Genomic DNA, 22899 nt, shown 5'->3' with positions numbered 1-22899 from the left:
GAGCCACACGCCCCCCCGCATAGCCTTGTGGGAGCCTTGATACAGATAAAGTTATTTTATTTGAGTTCTTCTTCCGATTCCGTTCCGATGACGTCCACGCACGTTCCGATGACGTCCACGTACGACATCGGAATGCAATCGGAAGAAAAGCTGATGAAGTACACGGAACGGGAAAAGATTTAATGATCGGCGTACGGTGGCCACGTGGCGAGCCCCCCGCCACCGCCCCCGTGCATGCAGGCGAACCCCCGGGGGGAAGACTCACGCTCTCCAGCGCCGTGGGCAGCAACGTGAGCCCCGAGTGGCGCCACTGGCCCGTGGCGGCGCCCCACCACTCCCACACGGGCGGCCCCACGCGGCCGCCCCTCTGCAGCATCACCCGCAGCTTCCCCGGGTGCTCGCCCGCCACGCGGTAGCGGAACGACACGCAGAAGTCGCCCTGCGGCACGGGGCTGGACAGTGAGAGGCTCAGTCGGCCGATCTCGCGGCGGCGGCTCGAGGTGGCCGGCACCGTCATGTAGCGCTCGCGGCCTGCGGAGGGCACGCGCACATACACACAAAACGTGCGTGTTGATCGCTTTCATTGTCGTCGCGAAGACACTCATTGCTGACAATTGTCATCTTCATAATCATCACCGCTCATAGCATCGGAATCATCATGATGATATTGTCGTGACTGATGACATTATAATCATCATCGTTTTCATCATCATCAAGACATTGTCATTACCGATATGATGATCATCTTCATCACTGAGATCAACCAACATCAGCACTAGTATTACTATCATGACAATGATACTGTCGTACTGACGACATCATTATCCCTTTCATTATGAAGAAGACAACGCCATCATCGTCAAGACGTTGTCATTACAGATATAATGATCACCTTCAATCAGGGAGACCATCATCAGCAGCACTGGTATCATAATCATCATCATGACACCGTCACTCCAGACATCAACGCTTGATCACTGACACCCACACTCTCACCATGATCGCCATCACTAATGTCGACATCCGTGTCACAATTGACGTGAGCGTCTTGACTAACATCGCCATCTTCATCGAACTTTATAGAATCATTATTTGATCTTGGCTGACCTCATTATCATCCTATAACTTACATCATCATCTCATGAATGGCAATACAAATCAACACAACCAGCAATAAAACTGACGTGACTAAAATCTTCGTCATTTATCCCATCGCGATCTTTGTAACCATAATTTTTCACCATCGTCGTTCAAAACAAATGCAGGCAACTCATTTGTGCAGAGCTAAGAGATTACGAGTTATGTTCATCGCGAGACTTTGTGTGCTGGTCTTCAGCAATGCATGTGTATGTATGTTGAACTCCTTTCACACCATACGTAGCCTACAATGCCAATCAGAGCTGCGGAGAAGTCGGCATTCGTATTTTATTTTGCGTGAGAATTGAATCCAAACCTAGCATTGGGATTCCAACTGTGAGTAAGGAGTGGGAATTGCTTTCCTCCAAACAGGAATAGCTCTTAAGCTGCTGCTACTGCTGCAGCTGCTGCTGATGTTGTTGTTGTTGTTGCTGATGTTGTTGTTGTTGTTAATGAGCCAATAGACACGTGGGTTCCCTACCATCGGGCGATTCCAGGAATTTCCAGTCAAAGTCGTCTTCAGCGTCTTGCATCCACTCGCAGGTTCCTTGCCCAAAGGCGCAGTTCCTGTAGAAATCTGGCAGCACCAGCACAAGGAGAGGCAGCACATCGACATCAATAGCAGCAACAGCAGCAGCAATAGCACAAACCAGCATTGATGCACAACCATTGAACTCTGATGCTGCGCCTGGTTACCATCAACGCTTCACTTCCCTGCTTACGCAACTGCTGGCAGAAGGGCTTCCACTAATGTGAGCTCTAGACAGGGTATTTGGCCTACTCCTCCATACTGGCCAGAAGTCTGGGAAGAGGTGGGAGTTCCACATTTTGGTCTCCATCACACGTCACCTTCCGCTCGACTGACAGACTGACTGCTGTGCCGAGTTATACGGCTGGGTGGACAGAGGCCTGGCGGTTGGGTGGTTGGGGATTTAAATAACTTGATAGTCCTCCAGCCTGTCGACCTATCAGCCTTCTGGACCAATGTTTGTCAACAGGAATTTGTTTAAGTAGGAAACACTGGTTTCGGTTTCGTCACCAGAGTGTGGCCTGTTAAACAACTGCGGCAAGAAAACTCCACAAACACTGTGGCGCCCGTTCGGTACGAGACAGCAACATTTGTTGAATGTCATTTTTCCACAAGGTTAGTCGACGGAGTGGCAGCCAAGGCATGGAAAACGCATCTGAGAGGACATCCACCATCCACGCAATGAAATCAGCTCGTGTGGATTGTTACACCGCGGGGTCACGAGATGGTGGTGACTTGGGGAGGCCTTCATCCTCCAGTGCGTTGACCAAGGCTGATGACAATCGGTGTACTCACGCAAGTACAGTGTACAAAGATGCACAGGTTATGAACCAGACCAGCTGGAAACAGAAGCTCCCCACGTGTGGAAAATGTGGGAGAACCTTTCAGTAAGGTGCTGCGATGCAAGACTGTTCGCGTGCACGGGGCATCAGCATCCAAGGCATTTGGTATCAGGATAATCTGGGCAGGTGGTGCCTCTCACTAAACGCAAAGATAACATGCCATTGGGGTGAGATATGCCGAGGCTTTTGCTCCTGAGCTGCGTGTCAGACCGTAACCATGAGGCAAGGCTCGCGAGAGATTTGCGTGACTTACTCTCCCTGTCCGCGCTGCTGCCCCAGTCGATTGAGATGGCGCCCTGAAAGGTTTCCTTCCCAGATTGCACTGCAGCACAGACACATTCACACACCACCGTCACACACACAGATATTTCTGAACGCTGTCCAACTAAGATTAGCTCTGTCGGTACATCTGTCTGGAACGGGTGGTGGATGGCCATGATAACTCTCGTAAAGATGATTCAATGTCAATTTATGTTTATAATAAAGTTAACGTTCAGGACTTTCTCAGCTTAAATCGGGCGACATTTATCAAAGGGATGCATCAAAGCAAAAATTACGACAGTGTATTTGCCAGTACACAAACACATTTCGCCTTGACACCTGCTCCTCGGCTTTCATACGAATGAAGCAATGTTTCCGAAGACCAAAGTGCGTTGGGGAAAGTGCCACGTGAATGAGTATGTGCAATTGTTTTTCTCTCCCAACTTGTTAATTTATTGAATTCGTGAATGGTGACCCAAACTGTGAACGTGGAACAGTGGAGCGCACGCTCAATATTGGAAGAGCACACAAAGTTCACATCCTAACAGAGGTCGACTCAGCCCTTCAGTCCTCCGAGGAAAATTTAATTGATTTCAACTCTACGGGAATCCTGAATGTTCATCTTGTGCCGAGGGGCTGTGGCCAGCAGCTGGGCACCACCGCATTGCCACTGGAGTGGGAAGCCACCTGCAATTAGATTTGTATGATATTTATATTGATTTGTATGATATTTATATTGATTTGTATGATATTATTATTGATTTGCATGATATTAATATAGATTTGTTTGATATTAAAATATATTTTTACGATATTAATGTTGATTTGTGTGATAGAAATATTGATTTGTATGATATTAATGTTGATTTGTATGATATTAATGTTAAGTTGTATGATATGAATATTGATTTGTATTATATTAATGTTGATTTGTATGATATGAATATTGATTTGTATGATATTAATGTTGATTTGTTTTTGATAAACAGTAGTGGCCCCCTATGAGCCGGGGCATCTCGGAGCGCTTGACGCCTCATCTCAACCACGTGGAAAAGCCACGTCCCGTGGCAGCTGTCCATGCAGGCACACGGTGGTGGCTCAGCACTTGGCGTGCCAATGGGCGTTGGTCTGCCAGTAGGGGGCAATGATTGTGATGTTAAGTTTCACAAACTTAACGTGAACTTTATTTTAAAGGCATCTCTTTGTGTAAAAAAATCCCCAGGAAGAAAAAATGCACAAAAGTTCAAGGTTATTCTATTGATGACTCCAGTATCAAGAGCAAGTCGCTCTCAGCAACATCCTTTAAATTTCAGCCTTCAAAATATTTTGACTGCTGCATGTAAATATTTACGTCACCTGGAACACAGCCGTTTGACTCGAGGCCATTGTATCCCGGAGCCTCCACCAGCCGTGGTCAGATTCCTCGGAGCAAAATCATTGCCAAATGCCCTCTCTGTGATGAAAACCAGAGCAGGTGAGAGCGTGCAGATGACGTGCAGTGCTTTGAAAACCGCAGGCTTTACCAAAGATGTCTCCGCGAGGCTTCTGAGGTTCGGGGTCGATGCTGTTGCTCGCGTGGACGTCGTCTCCGCCCTCCGGCCTGGGGGTCAGCCCCACAGCTCCCGCTCCGGCCGCAACGCCGGGCCCTGCCGTCCCAGCGATTCCTCCCGTCCCACCAGCTTCTCCCGTCCCACCGGCTCCTGCACTCCCCCCACCACCTCCGGGACTCCCACCACCACCTCCCGCCCCACCGCCACCTGCACTCCCCCCACCTCCCACGCTCCCACCGGCGGTCCCCGCTCCTTCTGTGACCGTCGCTCCTCCTCCCAGGGCCGTGGTCCCTCCGACCGCGTTGCTCTCCTCCTTGAGGCCCTTGCGGCCGGCGGGCCCCTCCGGCTTTCGGGGCGCGCCGATGAACGCTCCGCTCTCGTCGTAGTCGAAGGGCTGGAGGCCGGGCCGCCGCTCGGTGCGGGCCGGGGTGCGCGCGGGTGCCGCCGGGGCCGGCGGCGTGGGGATCTCGTTCCTGAGCTCCTTGCGGTGCGGCCGCACGACGCTGTGCCGCCCGGTCACCAGGTTGCGCAGGTAGTGGCGGCTGCCGCCCCCGCCCAGGAAGACGGGCGAGGCGACGTTGGGGATTTCTGGCACCGCTGAAGAGCAAGGGGTGGGGGGGACAGTGGAAGCGCAATGTCACCCGAAGCTCTGCCACGACCCAGGAACTCGAGGGGCTCCACCAGGAGTCACCAGCTGCTGTGTTCCCCGCGCGTTGCGTGGAATGGCGAGAGGCAAGGGTGCAGCCCTGCAGTTGCCTGCTCACGCCACTGCTGGCAGATGGACCTCGACGAGTAGAAAGCTCTGGGGAGCCCCTTTGGGGCTATTTTGGCCTACTCTTCCAGGGTGGCCAGATATCTCGGAAGAGGTGGGAAATACCCACGCTTCTAACATGTGGTTGTAAGCACCGTTCGTCATCGTATCCATGCGTGACCTGAAACGACTGATAATTGGCGCATCGTTAAGACGCTCGCTCACGCGACATTATCATTCGTTTGGCTGTGTCGGGGTGGTGGAGCGTCTCGCAACATAAATTTGTCCGGATCATTATGTACATACGTTTGCCTGATACAAAAATCGAATGTGTATCAAAGTAAGCGGTGCATTTTCTTGGGGGGAAGAGGTTTGGGGGGGGGTTGTGGCTATCCACTGAATCTTATTTGATATTTATAGAGCTCAAGGCGCTTTCTAAATATAAAATTGTTTAAAAGCAGTAACAAACATGAGAGTGATTTAGATGGCAGGGGCAGTGCAAGGGCCGAGGAATGAGCGACCGTAACAGAGGGCACGTGGGGGTCACGACAGGGCAGCGGAGGCACGGCGAGAGCGGAGGGGCGAGGGGAGGGAAGAGGAAGGCAATGGGCGATGGAGAAGAAGTGGTGGCGGTGGTGAGGCTTTAAGAGAGGACTGGAAGGTGGTTAAGGAGGGGGGACTGCTTCATAATTAACGCTGCGGAGGAGGAGCTTCCTCTTCTTTCGTAAATGCAGGTAAACAACCAGAATTTCACATCCAACGTGGTCAAGCGAGATAACGTGGCGGCGGCAGGCGGAGCTCACGTGTGCAGTCGGAGCCGCTGCCACGGAAGCCCGGCTTGCACTTGCAGCGGTAGGAGCCGGGCGTGTTGTAGCACACGGCGTTGGCGTGGCACCTGTGCTTGCCCAGCTTGCACTCGTCCGTGTCTGTGCACAAAGCCACTCACTCCGCGTCGGCACACGGGCTATCGAGACGGATCGCCCGCCCGCCCTTCATAGCAGCCACCTCTGTTGCCGTGGGTTACGGCTTAGGGTCACAACAATTGTAAGGAGTCGCTTTGGCTGCTAAGACGGAGGCAGCGTTGTGTACGTGGGGCCCATGTTCAGACTTTAAATTTTTGTTTTGCTGGCATTCAAAATTAGTTTTTCGAATCGTGAAGAACGTATGGGTTGAAGTAAAAGAAAAAAAGCATTCAAGCCGTTCATTGCCCATCAAGGAACTCCTGGCCATATTTCTCAGTATTTCATGCTGCTTGTCAGCCCAATGGAACATTTGGGAATGTTTAATACAGTAGCAGTACCCATGAACCCGATTAAAGAGCTGAACACTCCAAAAGCATGTGGCTTACAGTTGCACCCACACCTAGCTACAGAACAAGAGCAATGCACACCTGTGCACACACTTACGCACGCGTTTGTGATTAGCTGTGGAATCCAGCACGTCGTGGAGAGGTGCGTTTAGTTAGAAGATTCGTAGATTTAACCTCCCATTCCATCTCACACTGCTGCTGATGCATTTATGCATAGGACAATCCTTTAGTTTTACTATTTATTTATATACAGTAGCTCTATTCCAGAAGCGACCTGGCCACAAATGATAACTCAATTAAGTGGCTTATCACGTGGTAATTTATAGCAGACAAACGCGTGATGTTGATTCTAATTGTGGAGGGACCCGGAGAAAAATCCACACAACCACGGGGAGAGAGACACGCAAACTTCAATTATACAGGTGTCAGGGTCGAACCCACGGCCTCCTGTATACCAGGCGAGACAGTTAACATCTTCGCCACCGTGACGCCCCATCGCCACCACGGTGCCCCTTCAAACATCCGTCGTGGCGACAGAAACCCCCGCTGCTGCGCTAACGTGCAAAGCGAGAAGGGTGCGGGATGAGGCTTCGTGTCGAGACACCGTGTCGCTCAGGACAGGCCCAGTGCAGGGATCTGCTGAGAATTATTTTTGAAATCCCAAAGCCAGGTGTGTGTCTGGTTTCCAAAAGCACTGCATGTGCGGTCAATCTTCAGTTACCCCATTGGCAACACGTGGTGTGAATGGAATATTTAGAAATGTGCAGTCTGGGTCACTTCACGGGAAGCTAAAATAGAGTCCAGTGCAGCCACCGTCAACGTTGAGACATGGTTGCCTGCCACAGCCCGGCGTTCCATTCTAACCGGGGACTGCAATGCACATCAACCAATTCATGGAGGAAATGAGGTTTGCAGTAAAAGTATATAACAGTGTGAAGGCATTTATTCTGAATCCCTTTCCTGTAGAGATGAAGGTCAAGGTGCAGCCCTGCCATTGCTTGCACATGCCACTGCTGGTGGAAGCACCCTCCACTCGAACAAAGACAGCCACCGCATCGCTCGTGCTTTCAAATGCGCTTCTGTGGCCGTCTGGAACGCTCTTCCTTCCAATATTAAGATGTCACTGGGAAGCTATGCACTTTTAATCTACATTGAACACTCATTTCTTTAGAAGTGCTTTTTGTGTTTAGTTTGTTGTCCTTCCCCCCACCTCGGATGAGCACGGTTGGCTACGTACGGCGCGAGAGAAGTTCAACTTACATACAGACATGGAGATCTAGAGCCGCTCTGAGAGGGTATATTGACCTACTCTTCCACGCTGTCCAGACATCTTGGAAGAGGTGGGAGTAGCCATGCTTGACTCCATCACATGTGACCCACCGATCGACGGCGGCACACCCATGACTGCATAGCCGCTCGGTGGACAGGGGCAGGGGGAGTAGAGAAACCCGCCCATTGTTTTAACTGCCGCGCCGGGAGATGGACGCCTGCTGCCTCTCACCTTTGCACTGGTACTTGCCACTGTGGTAGTTGAGGTCGTAGCCGTCGATGCACTTGCAGAGGTAGCTGCCGAAGGTGTTGACGCACTTCTTGTGACGCGGGCACACAGCCTTGCCCGCCTTGCACTCGTCCACGTCTACGGCGAGACAAACGTGGCTCTCCTCAACGTCTCCCACCCCGACAAGCAGCGGTGGCGCCGGCTCAATGGGGGGCGCGCAAAGCAGGAATCATTCTTGGCTGCCTGACCAATTGGATTATAAACTGCTTCACGAAATGACGGAAGAGATGCAGACAGGAGTTAGAGATGTAGTGAGATGAGAGAAGAAAGATGGAGAGAAGACATGTAATGAAATGAAAAAGATGCAGATATTAAATATAAAATATGGTGGGAGAGAGAGAGATACAGGCAACGTAGAGGTTGGAAAGATTAATATTCTATTATGTTAATTTGGTTTTTATATTTATTAGAATCTCAACTCGAGCTGATATTTGGTGCATCCCCATTCATGAATTTGGGGGCACTTGGGTTGCTTCGGGCCGTAAAAAGCCTTGGCTTGGTTTGCTGATGGCAAGCACCACCACTGGTGACAAGTGGACGCGCTGTCCTGGAGTATGCCATCATTCGGAAAGGAAGTTACTCTGACTTTTGAATAACGTCTCTACAGGCTGAGACAATGCTGACTGCAGCGGCCGGTTTGAGAGGTTTTGGTGTCCAGGTCAAATGAACGGCTGGCGCTAAGTGACACTCTCCAAAACAAACACAGTGCTTTCCACGTGAACAGGAGATGTACATTAACACATGGGAAAAGGTTGAGTTGAAAGATTGGCTGTGAATGTCAGAAAAAATACAAAGAGTTATACAGGTTCAGGCACAGGTGCGTACTCATGTCAGAGAGACAGATCGTCAGACAAATAGACAAAACGTATTGTCATCTCTGCGATGAAGATTATATACACAACGCCTAAATCCCGCATTGGAAAAAAGCAGTTCTTGCTACATAACTCTCCGACGGTTTTTGCGGGTTGTGCCGTGTGTGGTGTGGAGACGAATCCAGTCCCAGGAAAAGCTCCCAGAACGTGGAGCGAAACGTTGGACATCGTGCCAAACAACACGCGGCACAACCCAAAAACATATCACAACCAAAACACCTACACAGTACCTTGTGCTGTTACTCGGGGCGGAGAGGGGAGTTAAATGTCCAAGTTTTTTGGAAAATGTTTCCGCTGTGGCAAGCTGTTAACTACCTCGCCTGGTATGCAGGAAGTCGTGGGTTCGATGCCGACCATGACGCCTGCTGTATATTTAGAGTTTGCATGTCCTCCCCTTGATTGAATGGATTTTTCTCCAGATCCTCCGTTTTTTCCCTCCACATTTAGAATCAACATCACGCGTTGAGAGTATTTGGCTGCTATACATTCCCACGTGACGGGAAGCCACTTCGTTGAGCTATCATTTGTGATAGCAGCCAGGTCGCTCCTGAAAAAGAGCTGCATGGCTCAGTGGGCCTTTCCTGGGAGAATAACAAAATATTTATTGTTTATTTTATTTGTATTTTTACATCCAAACCTAATGATGCCAAGGGTGTTCCTACATAATTTATTTGCCTCCTTGCCTGGGTCTACGTCGCAAGTGCAATTAAGCAGCAAATCCTTGAGAGTGGCACAGGATTAGAGGCAGCCTGAGCCAGCATAAGCCCAGGCACATGCACAACTTCTTTCACTGAGTGCATCCAGCTGAGTTTCACTTCTCAAACCCTTAAGCTGAGCCCAAATGCAAGCAGTGCAATGGACTTCACCAGCAGGTGATCCTTATTAGTGGGTGAAGAAATGAACATTCCAATTCCTGAGAGAATTCACGCAGTAATGTACTCGGAATACTAAGAGTTGTTCGTTGTTGCAACTCATGGATTTCATCAACAATTAAACTTAAGTTAGCAGAGCATCACCTTACCAAGGAAATAGATCAGTCCAGAAAATAAAAACCACAGATGTCCTCTTTAGTGAATTCGTAATGCCGATTTTGAACAACACTCTATTCACTCGGTGTTACCTGGTTATTTTAAAAAGATTAACCATTTTATCCCTCGAATGTGGATGAGGCCAATGCAAATGAACAACTCAAATGACCTCATGTATGATTTTCTACAGTTACCGTCGATTGCACTGAGACTATCAACATGCTATGCTTGCTAATTTAATATCAAGTGGCAGTCTAGATTCAACTCAAAATCAAATAAGGAGCGAGAATGGACAACCATCCCATGAACCACCCAGCCACTCCTACAAATGCTAAAAACCAACTTGGATTTTTCATGAACTCTGCCTTATGATAGAAATATATAAAAGGGGAAAAAACCGGGTCATGTTGTGGGGCAATGTTGCTCAATAACAGTTTCACCAACTGCTGGGTTTTTGTGGCTTCCTATCCCCGTGACAACTGACCAAGTTCCAATAGATTATCCTTCGGTAAACATCAAAGACCATTGGATGCAGGTGTCCTTCAGGGGACACTCGTGACGTGGTTTAAGTACTCAGGTGGCTCAGGCCAGCTGACCAATGCTGTCGTGTTTTCAAGTGCAGCCATGTGTGGGACTGCAAAGTGAGAAGGGTGAGAAAGAGTAAACCACAAAGATGACAGCACGGGCTATATTTGAGATGTCGCTATATTTGAGATGTCGCTATATTTACGGTGGCTGTTATGGAATATGGGCTAATGTGACCACTTGCTTGCGCACGTGCATGTGAATGTAGAATGTATGTGAGTGCACATGTGGTTATGCCACTAGATTGAGTTGACCTAGGTGAGACCCAGGACCCATCCATATATGACATGCCACTGATGTCAGCTGTGGGAATCACATCGAGGCCGCAGAGTTTGTATGCTCAGCCTTAAACGAGTAGCCGGCGTGATATGCGTAAACGTCGGTACTCGGAAGGCAACGTTGGCTGGGTACGGTGCTGGCCACACCATCCCCTCCGTGTGTCATTCCGGCCTTAATAGGTGCTCACTAACAGCACCCCAACAGTCTGTTAAAGCTACTCGGGGAATTAATTTGTTGTGCAGACAATAACACCTTTGAGAAGCTGTTACAGTCTGACCACAGCCACTGACTTTCAAGTTCTCAAAGTGGCTAATCCAAAAAATATTAAAACTTTAAAGTAGATTTACTTCCTGGTGAAAGGTGCTAATATAGCATCTGCATATATATAGAACTATACAGCCTTAAAGACCCTTATGTTATAACATGCGCAAGCACACCTAACTGATAACTTGTCATTAATTTCCCAGAAAAGCTTCGCTCATTGCCAACACTAATTTTCTCTTTTTTAATGTCCATGTAAATAAACTTGCATGCCAGTATAAACCCATGCTCAGAGGCAGCTCAACATCGTCCTTGCTGGCTAATCTGACGCATAGACGCAAACTCTGCACGTACGTACGAGTCTTATTTTCACTGCTGGCCAATTTATTGCAACTTGGTCAGTGGCTGTAGCCAAGAAGCCAAAACATCCTGGCTGGGTGGTAACGCTGCCAATTGAACAGCATTGCCCCCAACATTATCAAATTGCACATTTCTCTGTTATAAGGCTGTGAATGTTTTATGTATGTGGTGAGGATGTTTAACATTAGTAGGATTGGCTGGGTGGCTCTCAGGGCTAACGTCTATTTTGCGTACAGATTAGATTTCGGGTTCAGATCCAGGTCAAGAGCTGATACTAAATCAAGTTCCCAAGCAGGGATAATGTGTCGATGGCCTCAGCACCATCATCAATAACTCAAATGGATATTCATCAGAGACACACGGGTTACAACTCACTTTTGGCCTGGTCCAAATCTGATGATTAACAAGTTCCCTCTGGTGTTGTTCAGAGAGGACATTGCCAAGTGACTCCTTCACAGGCCACGTGCTGATTCCTCTTTATCTGGAGTCATTCACTGGGCTGACGTGACACTACGAAATTTCAAAATAATACTACTTAACCTCCTATAATGTAGTTGAGGTATAAATGTTGATCAAATCCATATGACATATTTATAGATAAAAAAATATATCGACGATATCCTGTCCGAGTACAATATTGCATAATTTCTCTTTGAAATTGAAACGTTTAAACTCACTAAATCCCTTTACCCAGTAATAAGAATCACCAGCTGGTGAGGTCCAGACACAGAACCTTTCTTGCACTTGGGGCTCGGATTAGAGTTCACCAATCGCGCCTCGCCGCCGAGCAGCGAGCAGGCGGCGTTCCGGCTCTCCGCGATCCATCAACCCCGCTGCGCGTCGCCGGACCGCAGGCGACGAGGGGTCGACCTCACGCGGCCGTGGGACGTCTGTCCGCGATGCGACGGAGTGGAAGTCGGGCGGGGGGAGGAGGAGGGGGGGCTCTCACCTATGCAGGTGCGTCCGTCAGGTCCCAGCTGCAGGCCGGTGGAGGGACACAGGCAGCGCACCTCCCCGCCCGTCTCCTCGCAGCCGTGCTGGCAGCCCGCCATGCCGCACGTGCGCATGTCTGCGCAGGAGGGGGCGGCACGTGGGGGGGCACACGGCCTGAGCGAGCACTCGCGCCACGACACCCACGCCAGCCCGCGGCATGTGCTGTGGCGTGCTGTGTGTGCGTGCTGTGTGTACGTGCTGTGTGTGCGTGCTCTGCGTGCGTGCGTGTGGCGCCTTGCAGCGGAGCAGCGGTGGTGGTGGTGCGGTGATCGCGCTGTGACGTGGACCCGCTGAGCCGAGTTCAATTCCCACTCGTGGACAACACCGGCGACGATTATCTGAGCCGGTCCTGGGCCTCCCCAAGGTTGACTCGGCCAAAAATGTGTCCTGTACCCGGTAGGATATGTGCATGTCGTCAATAGGGAGACAAAGGCGGCCGGGTGTGGTGCTGGCCACCCACCCCCTCGTGTGCCGTGCCGGCCTTCATTAGGTGCTCACTAACAGCACCCCAGCAGTCTGTTAAGGCGACACGGGAGATCTGTGTCTTTGCGTGCCTGCCGAGCACGGGCATAGGGGTTAGCGCAATGCGCTCTAAACCTGGAAGCCCGAGATCGATTCCCGATCGCGGCTAATATCAGCAGCGATTTATGTGAAGTGGTCCTAAGCCATGTAAATCATCAGCTCCGAGGAGAGAGAGGCAGCCGGGCCTGGTCCTGATCACACCACCTCCTGTGCCGCCCTTCACAGGGGCTCACTGCGAAACTCGTCCTGCCATAAACAGCTATATGGGGAACTTTGCCTGTGTAAGTGCTCACTTGCACAGCACTAACAGCATAATGTCCTTAACGTTAAATGAGCGACCACTGTGTGAGCGTGAGTGGATTACAAGTGAAGTCATCAGAGATGAGTCTGTCCCGTGCCAGCGAGACTTTGGCTGTGCGTGTGGTCTCAAAGTAAACTTGACCTGGCACAACGCATGGCATGGCTATCACCTAATGCGGCAAGGTGTTCAACATACATACATGTGTCGGGGTTAGTGTGAATAGTGCACGAACCACAACCACACAGCATCTCGAGTGACAGCAGACATTGACACATTAATGCAGCTAGGATAATAATACCCACAACACAGTCCCATCATAATGATCATAGTACTGTAGTCATCGTTTCTAATTTTACAACGGTGTCACAATCATTATTACATGTATCATTGGTATCATTATAATAATTTGTCAACTTCTAATGAATGTATGTTGAACTTTTTTGGCACCGTATGTAGCCCTACCGTGCTAATCGTAGGTGCGGGGGAAGGACAACAAACTAAGCACAACAAAGTAGTTCTACAAAGGCAGATGCACCTTCGATTAGCACGGTTGGCTATGTACGGTGCAAAGAAGTTCAACATACATACTCAGGAAATTGGTTTTCAATTTAGTAATAACTATCATTATGGTTACCTTTGCAATAAGCAGCACCCTGTTATTCCACAGACTTTTAAAAAGTGCTTGGAGGTTTTGAAAGTTCACGGTGTCTATTTAGAGCAGTGGTGAGTGCAGCTGCATGTTCCTGGCACCGCACAAACCCTCGCCAATGGACAGAGAACAAACATCCAAACATTTGCACGCTCTGTCAAACCAACGAGATCCAATTGGGACGTTTTGGCAAAAACAAAGCGGTGGTTATTTTTCATCTGATTCAAAACACTGCTTGTGCACCATAATTATACAAACGCGAGTGCGTTTTGGCAGCCGTGTTGTTAATGTAGAAACCACTCAAAGTGGGAATATTCATTCGGCTGCGTGCGTGAAATACATCTGCGGAGCCACACATTGGCCAACTCTCGCAGAGAGCACGTTGGACCATTATTAGCACGTGGCGAGCAGAAGAGCAGAAGGTCAAACATTACTTCCATAAGTTTGCAAAATAAACACCACTTGTAAAACAGGAGCGGCGTGGTCGGCCCTGTACAGCGCGAGGCTTAACAAAACTCAGCAGAGGGCAACTCAATCTCGCGGAGCTGTCAACAGCAGACGATCAGCGCAGAGGGCACCCGAGTCCCAGGCATTAGGCGGGACAGCAGCTGCCAGTCACGTCTCGTGAACTCCGCTGACCACGACCGCCGGGAACATCGTGGGCACGGCCACACGCCGGGAGTTGGCGGTGTCCGTCTGGAAAGCGGTCCGCGTGCTTATCGCTGAGACTCACGGAAAGGGTTCCAAACGGTTTGCCCACTCGCCTCGCTTCAGAATTCTCCCACACTATGGTTATAAGAACAAAAACTCAACACATTTATCAATAGCACTGCCTTAAAATCCAATTATATATTAGATCGGTGACATTTCGGCAAACTGGCCTTCTTCGTAGCCACGTCGTGAGGTTAAGTCTGCACAACATGTGACTGGCGTGGAACTGCACTAATTGCTCACGTGCTGCTGTGTCTTTAAAGCCTCTGCCGTCACCATTTACGTCACCTTGTTGAGGGGGAGAAACAACGCAGGTCGAAAATTCCCATGTTTTCTTTCCAAAACTCTGTGGGTGTCTCTAAGCCAAAAACAAATACATATATGTCGGGGGTGTCCAGACATCCGTGGGCACGCACAGCGGCAGTGAGAAGAGGCCCCGGGGAGCGTGGCGGGCGCTCTGGGGGTCATCGCTCCACCTCTGGGCCGAGCCTCCCCCTGCCAAATGTTTGTTTACCCTGACGCTGAGATTGCCATGGGTATTGCACGGCACTCTCTCTCCCGTCAAACGGGACCCTACGAGGCATCACGTCCTGCCTCAGCTCGGCTTCCCAGGCCCATCGCCCCGATGACACTCAGCTGGTTCTGGTGCCTGCGGGCACGGCCACTGGAACTGGTTTAACATTTCGTTGTTTTTTGTTTTCTGTGAAATGTTGTTATTTTTCCCCTCGCCGTGCGCACAGGATAGCTCTTGAGTAGCCACTGAACCGCTCATCAAATTGTTTGTGTTGTTGTTGTTATTGTTGTTGTTGAAATGGAAACTTGGACGGGAACAGGTTGTGTTGGTGAAATTGGGATTGTTTTGAGAAAGAAGTAAAAAAATGTGCATTAAAAATGTTTTAGAAAGTGAGAACGAATATTAATACAGTATGAAGAGCATGGCTTGAAGAATATAATTATAAAATATTAAGCGTGGAATTTATCTCACTTGTACAACTTTCACCGTGATGACTGAACTGATAGGATGCCACTGTGGCGAGATGTTAACTCCCTTATTGCCTGGCGTGAAGGAGGTAGTGGGTTCGATTACGACTCTGACGCCTGGAAATTTGGAGTTTGTATGTCTCTCTCTCTCTCTAAGTGGTTGTGTGGATTTTTCTCTGTGTCCTCCGGCTTTTCCTTCCACATTTAGAATCAACATCTCGCGTTTGTAGTATTTGGCCGCTATAAATTTCCACGTGATGATGATGAGCCACTTCGTTGAGCTATCACTTGTGGTCAGGTCGCTTCTACGTAGCTCAGTGGGCCTTACCTGGGACAATAAAAACATATATATCTATTGTAAAAAAACTAATTCGTTTAGTGGAAATAAAAAAAAACTACATTATCTAAGTGTTAACAAGATAATAAACCACATACTATACAATTAACAATTCACCTGCTTAGCTCTTAGCTCCCACGTTCCACCAGACAGAAACCCGCGGTGCTGGCGGCAGGCACGGAGTGGCTGATGTCACCACCCCTCAGTCAGGGCGCCCTCTGAGGGTGTGAGGAGCCACGACCATCGTCCACAAGTGTGCGTCGCCTCTCCAGGGTGACCGCAGCATTCCATGCGGGGTGGCTCCCCCGTGAAGCCACTCAAACCTCCCCCCTCTAAGCCCTGTCCTTGCATCCTACTCGTCGCCATCATTAACATTGTTTTCACTTTTCATTGGCAGTAAAGGTCAACCCTAACCAGGGCCAACCGGCCATACCGCGTCAGCTCTCAACCAGCCCCATTGGATCAGATGTGGGAGCAGTGGTGGGTCCAAGGGAGGGGGGCGATGGGGGTGATTGGTTGACCTTCTGAACACCCACCCCTCAGACCTGGAAAAATAATGTCTTAATGATATTTACCTGAGAAAATACATTGAATATTTGTATTATTGTTATCATTCATGTAGGGCCCTATTTAAAAATCCTGACATCCCCTGGGCTTGGGAGCGTTTCTCGATCCCTCTGTGAGTTCTGTCCTCAGTGCTCTCACCAATGCAGGATTTTCACACCACGGCGGCGTCACACCTAAAAGCTGCCCTTCGAGTTGGAGATCCCCACACTTTACCCCACTGCAAGTGGTTCACCAAACAGGCCACTGCAGTGAGCTACATTTACCAGCGCGTTGATGGAGGGTGATGTCAGACTGAGATAGATCGACAAACTTCTGGGGGGGTGGTGGGAGCCAGCTCCAAAATAGAATTCTCTTTAAACAGGGCCCTACTTTTATAATTACAAAAAGTGATTTATTGTCTTTGGAAATATCAATACAATTACAATATTTGGGGTCTCAAGGGGATAAATAACTCGATCACCCCCCCCCTGCCCACTCCCCAGCAGAAGCACGTCTGAAAGCGCATCGCGATGCGGTGACCACCACCTTTGTTCGATGGCGAGACAACAGCCGCTGCGAGGATGACCAGCGGAGTTCGCGTGATGGTGGTTTATGCTCCTTGACGAGATCAGCGAGGTGTTGTGGTTCATTTGTGGCGAGCACTTTGCGTTTAATGAGTGCGACCTTATAACGTATTCATGGGAATGTTTTTCCAGTATCAAAATATGAAAAATAACAATAGGTTTTACCCTTTCCGGCAACAAAGCAGGTGTTAAGATGTTCAAGCACCGAATAGAAACCTTTTTGCAAGGAATCAAGTTCCTGCATGAACCACACGCATTTGTGGTGAACATGCAAACAAACTCTGACAACAGATGCACTGTCTTCGATGCAGGCCAATCAGTTTCTTAGGTGTAGGCCAATCAGTGTTTTATTGTGAGAAAGGGTAACGACCTATTCTTATGTTCTATATATCGTGTCCGTTCACTGATGTCAGATGAAGAAACCCGCCAAAGGTTATTTTTAATGAGAGCTCGGGGTGAGCATCTACATCATGGGACCTCCTTTGCCAGTACCAAAATATGAGAATAGTTTTTTCCCCTTTTTTCTGGCAACAAAACTGAAACCTTTTACAAGGAATCATGTCTGCATTGACCACAATACTTGTGGTCAGAATGCAAACATTACTCTGATAGTGCATTGTCTTTGAGCTGTACGCCTTTTGTCGTCCTCTATTCTAACACCGTTCGAGACGAAACTCAAAAGAAAGCTCTCTCTGGTGTGGACCAATCAGTTTCATGGACAACGCATATATTATCAGAGTATTTTTTTTTTTGAATTCTGACCACAAGTATTGTGGTCAATGCAGACGTGATTCCTTGTCAAAGGTTTCAGTTTTGTTACCAGAAAAAATGGGAGAAACTTATTCTTATATTTCAGTACTGGCAAAGGAGGTCCCATGATGTTTTCAACTCCCCCGGCTGGGAGCGTCGAGCGAGCGCAGAGCGCTTTGGACTGCCGCCAGCTCGGCTCCGAAGCTCGATTGAAGCGACGCAGTCGAGATCGCTCCCCGCGTGCTCGCGGCATCACGCGGGGCGCGATCCACGCGTCTCGCTTACCGTTAACGGCTTTCCTAAATTATCACCTTCCACGGCGATTAGACGCGACCCTGTTTAAGGCACAAGAAATATGGCCCGCGAGGAATTCTGCCAAGCGTCATACCTGTTAATAGACGTCGATGGCTCCGTCACTACTTATAGTCAAATATTTAAACATTCTGCTCGAGCCATGAGCTTACACACATACGTACGAACCGGGGGTGCAACGATGCATCGACCCATTAGTTACTGTCGGTTATGAAGATCACGGTACGTGCATCGAACCGCAAGTGTAAATGTCAATGCGTTTCAATGTGTCTATGTTGTAAATCTACGTAGATGGATCAATGAATTCAGCTCGTGTGAATTATTTCATCGCAACCTGGGCAGTGAATTTATTGTGGCTGATGATGATGATGTAAACAATGTCTCCACATCACCGCTACAGCCGCTAGAAGCAAAACTATTCACCGCCAAGTGAAACAAAATCTAAGAAAATATTGGCTAAAGTCTCACGTACGTAAGAGGGTCAATGAGCAGATGGGTGGGTAGATAAGTGAGGCATTGAGTAGATTGGTGAGTGGGTAGGTAAGCAGGTCGGCGAGATCGCGAGTAGGTGAGTGGGCGAGTAGGTTGGTAAGTTGGCATGGAATCATTTACCACCCTCATCCCATTCCCAGCGATTAATTTAACTGTTGCAATTAAGGGTGATGATTTATTTCGATAATTAATCCAATATTTTGAACACTGTGATGCGTGGTGATAGCGTGGACCCACTCGGTGGGTGGCTCAGTGGGCACGTACACAGGTGAGAGCAAGAGAGGCCTCGGGTAAAACAGAAGGTAAAAATAACACCTAGAAGGAACAGAGGCGCAGATCTTCTTTAATGTCCACAGCGTGGACAAGAGCCTCATGCAACGCTTCAACGTGGCTAAACCAATACAGCGGTGACATCAAACGAACGCTGGAATGACACAAATTTAGCTTTCATTATTGTTTTACCTCCCTGCCCCGTCGCTGCTGATATTGCAATAACAATGGGGGTGAAAGATTGCGGAGCACTTGTCATGTAAATCAAGCTGGCGAGACAGAAAATAGTTTGGGGATGAGGGACGAACCGCCAGTGTGGCAGTTATTCTCAGCCGAGCCACATTCCCTTGTGGTCACACACACACATATATACACAAGTGTGTGTAAGTGTGTCCCGCTATGCTTTGCTCTCTGGTATGGCAGCTATTTCAATGTCGTGCGATTGAATGTGTGTGTTCTTTCAAATTATACGACTAACTAATAAAGGATATCCTGGGCGGAAGAGCGTACGAGCCTTCTTAACAAACAAGCGGGTCTAATAAGGCAAGGCCGCGTTAATAATAATAATAACCGGTGGCTCTCGACGAGGGAGGAGGTTTATTCTGCGGTGAGCAGCGACAAGAGAGACATTCGCACATGCCATGTCCAGCCCGCTTGTTGCCTATCCACTGCGGGGTGAAGGCTTCCCAAGACATTGCAGTCCACGAGGGATATTTTCACCACGCTGGTCAGTGCGGCGGATAGGTGAGAGTGGGGGTGGGAGTGCAGAACGATGGAATTCCCCGCACTGAACCCTGACTGCCCACAACGCCGACCGTGCCGTGTTGTTTATGCACGAGGGTGGTCACCCAGCCGAGGACTCTCCAGGCTCAACGTCGCTTCGCTTCTGAGATCTGATAAGATCGAGAGCATCCCGGGCGATTGGGTCATTAGGCAATTCGCACGTTTGTTGTACTCGATAGCAGACGGACATCGAGATAGTACGAAGAAAACAAGCGGTGTTTCGTTTAGCGGGCAGAGAAGGGTTTACTGCTGAGTTGGGACGACGTCATCATGGTAAGATGAGAATGAAGATGCTTCATAGAGAGAGAGGCAGTCACAGGCAGAGGAGAAGCGGAGAGTCTTGAGCCTGGACTTGACAGGAGAATGGTCTCAGTGGTGCAGACTGGCAAGGGGATACATAACCAAGGGAATACATAACCAATGGAATGTTGCAATTGGCCTTGAGGTGAATGTGATTTAGCTGTGGCTGAAAGAAACAAACAGCAAGTGGGACATTGCCATCTGGTCAATAATTGATAACATTCAGCCCTGAGCGAAAATCTATTTTCCGCTTAGATCGGAGTGAGGGTTGGTCACGGTGTGGTGATACTGCTCTGAGGTTATTTTGTGCGGCGCGTATTACTTGAGATGGCATTCGGAGACCTTAACCAACACAAATATTCCACAGCACATTGAGCTAAAGTTCTCTCCCGGCCACGATGCAAGGTGAACAAAGTCGTTCATAATCAAATATCTACAGCCCTTTGTCAAGCCACTGCTTCCTGAATGTCTTCCCAATCCACGCCTGTCGTGGTGGTTGTTTGACCATACTTCGCCACTCTGGTCAGCGTGGGCTGGTAAAGTTGGGCAGCCCAGAGCCAGTTCAGATACCGCTCGCCACTGACATTTGCCGTGTCCAGGAATCAAATTCAGGTCGCCACGTTCTGGGTGCAGTGTGCTAACCACGGTGCCACCACTCCCCCCTGTCCAGGGACCTGGACGAGTCAATATTCATGATTAATTGCACAAAGTCACTAACACTAGTTAGAAACCCAGAGTGCTTGCGCTGTTAATGTCTGTATGTATCACAGCGATGGTGATGTGTGTATGTATCACAGTGGTGGTGAGTGTGATGTGTGTATGTTTCACAGTGGTGGTGAGTGTGATGTGTGTATGTATCACAGCGATGGTGAGTGTGCTGTGTGTATGTATCCCCCACTGGGCCAGCTACTTGACGTGAAGACATTAATCCAGCGATCGGCAGCAACTGACAATCAGCGACAGTGAGGGTCATTGAAATTCTAATAACCCTCAAGTGATATTCAATCACCTTTTCGGTTGTTTTGAATGACACTTGTTTGAGAGCTGAGACCAAGTTGTATATAAATACACTTTGCACCATTCTAACTTATTAAATAAGCCTCTCTCTCCGTTCATCTAGCAGGGGTGCATTTCGGGTAATCTTGCCAGAGGAATTATGGTCATTGTCAGTGGAAAATACATCGAGTCACAGAATAAATAATAATCATAGTTTACAGACATTTGTCAATCCATTGCTGGATGAAGACCTCCCCATCCCATCCCGGTCATGGCGTTTTATTGACCGTACTTCACCGTGCCGGCCAGTGAAGGGGGGCACCCATGATGAGTCCCGATATAAATCGCCACTGTGCCATCAATCTCCCCTAATATTTATTCGTCAGTCTTAGACCTGCATATATTAAAAGTTATATTATTACTTTAATAAAAATGTATTAAATACGCTGAGTGACGCAGGCTTCGTGGTTGCGGACAGAGATGCGCACGCGCATATTTGCGGCATTACACAATTTGTCGCAATATTCTACTTCTCGCACCGCTCCCGGACACGGCTCTGCTGGCCGTCATGATCTCCGGCGAAGATCCAGAGCCACGCAGGAGACTGAGAAAACCGCAAAAAGCTGCGGATAGCCGCAATGTAAAACGGCCACCTCGCAGCGACCCGGTAACTCGGACACGGGAACCGACGACGTCACGGTGGTAAAACATTCACAACCCTGAGCCCGTAGCGCCCGCACAAGCCGCACGGAGAGCCAAAGTCACGGGCGGCGGTCCGGCAAAGGGGCATTCCTGCTCTCACTGGACGGTGACCGCAGCGGCCACTCGAGATCGCTGGCACCGAGGCGGACGTCCAGCGGGCTCCAGCCGCCCGCCCTCTCGTGCTCCAGCCGCGCGGCAATCCCGATGGCGACGTTCACAAGAGGGTAAGAGGGGACACCCGCGGCAGACGCGGCGTTGCGGTCACGCCACGCCTGGGTGGCCCCCCTACCTCCCTACTCCCCCCTAATATTTTTTTTCCTCCCTCCATTGCCGGCCAGACAGATTGGATGACGCGAGAGGTGAACCCAAGACGGAAGAGAACTATCGAAGAAGAATCGATAATTATTTAAAGAATAAAAAATAACCATTCGTGTCGTTGTGGAGAATATAAGTCATATATCTGTCACTGCTGAAGGCTCCAGCGATTGCTTGTCTTGAATGCCCCCGATAGCAATGCGTAACAAATACTTTTATCTTTTTTTACGTGGGAGAACAGACATATATACTAGGGAGGCGTATTATCTGCTCATTCATTTTCTAATTTAAATAAGCGAGTAGCCCAGCTCTGCTACCACCTGATGCGTGCCGTGGCCTCTGCTCGGTGGTGGAGCGGTGCGACGTGGTGGAGGGTGCGACGTGGTGCACTCACTGGTGCAGCTGCCGTCGTGGGCCAGCATGTAGCCGTTGAGGCAGTAGCAGCGGTAGCTCCCGTACGTGTTCATGCAGCGGTGCTGGCACGGCCGGGGCTTCAGGCCGCACTCGTTGAAGTCTGCCGGCCGTGGCGCAGACATAAGCATACACAGCACACACAGCATACACAGCGCACATAGCAGACAGCAGAGACAGCAGACACAGCGCACACAGCAGACACAGCGCACACAGCAGAGACAGCAGAGACAGCAAACACAGCAGACACAGCAGACAGCAGAGACAGCAGACACAGCGCACACAGCAGACAGCAGAGACAGCAGACACAGCAGAGCGAGATGAGTGGTTAGCGGGGAGAGCCCTCGCGACTCGCGCAGTGAGAGCAAGCTGGGAGCAAGGGAGCGCCAACGCCTTCGCTGCGTTGTTTTCACCTCCGTTGTGATAATTTGCGATTGTTTGTTTGAGTGATGTTGCTTGTAAGAAAAAACAATTTTTGTGTTTGTACAAACATAGCAGCACTGCAAGGGCACTTAAAACAAAAGCTAACAAAGCTTCCAAAAAGCTGTTTGATTAAATAAATTGCTGCCGTCGACGTGCCTGAGGTGACAAAGTGGCTGCGCTCCGTACATTTTCGAGTCGT

At 49.4% G+C, this 22899-nt stretch overlaps 1 protein-coding gene across 1 annotated transcript in view; it reads right to left on the bottom strand.

The window, feature by feature from the left end:
- The window catches only part of NPNT (nephronectin), a 43879-nt gene that overhangs the window by 5604 nt on the left and 15376 nt on the right, over positions 1–22899 (bottom strand). The window contains exons 4-11 of the mRNA XM_078865128.1: positions 22261–22380; positions 12272–12391; positions 7881–8015; positions 5874–5996; positions 4293–4916; positions 2762–2830; positions 1619–1714; positions 266–531 (exon numbers count right to left, since the gene is read on the bottom strand). Coding sequence (XP_078721254.1) covers positions 266–531; positions 1619–1714; positions 2762–2830; positions 4293–4916; positions 5874–5996; positions 7881–8015; positions 12272–12391; positions 22261–22380 — 1553 coding nt within the window. The remainder of the gene's footprint in view (positions 1–265; positions 532–1618; positions 1715–2761; positions 2831–4292; positions 4917–5873; positions 5997–7880; positions 8016–12271; positions 12392–22260; positions 22381–22899) is intronic.

Source organism: Lampetra fluviatilis, chromosome 19, assembly GCF_964198595.1.
Source record: "Lampetra fluviatilis chromosome 19, kcLamFluv1.1, whole genome shotgun sequence".
In the NCBI taxonomy this organism is placed as follows: domain Eukaryota; kingdom Metazoa; phylum Chordata; class Hyperoartia; order Petromyzontiformes; family Petromyzontidae; genus Lampetra; species Lampetra fluviatilis.
Note: the sequence above shows the minus strand (reverse complement) of the source record. Positions and strands in the feature narration are given on the sequence as shown.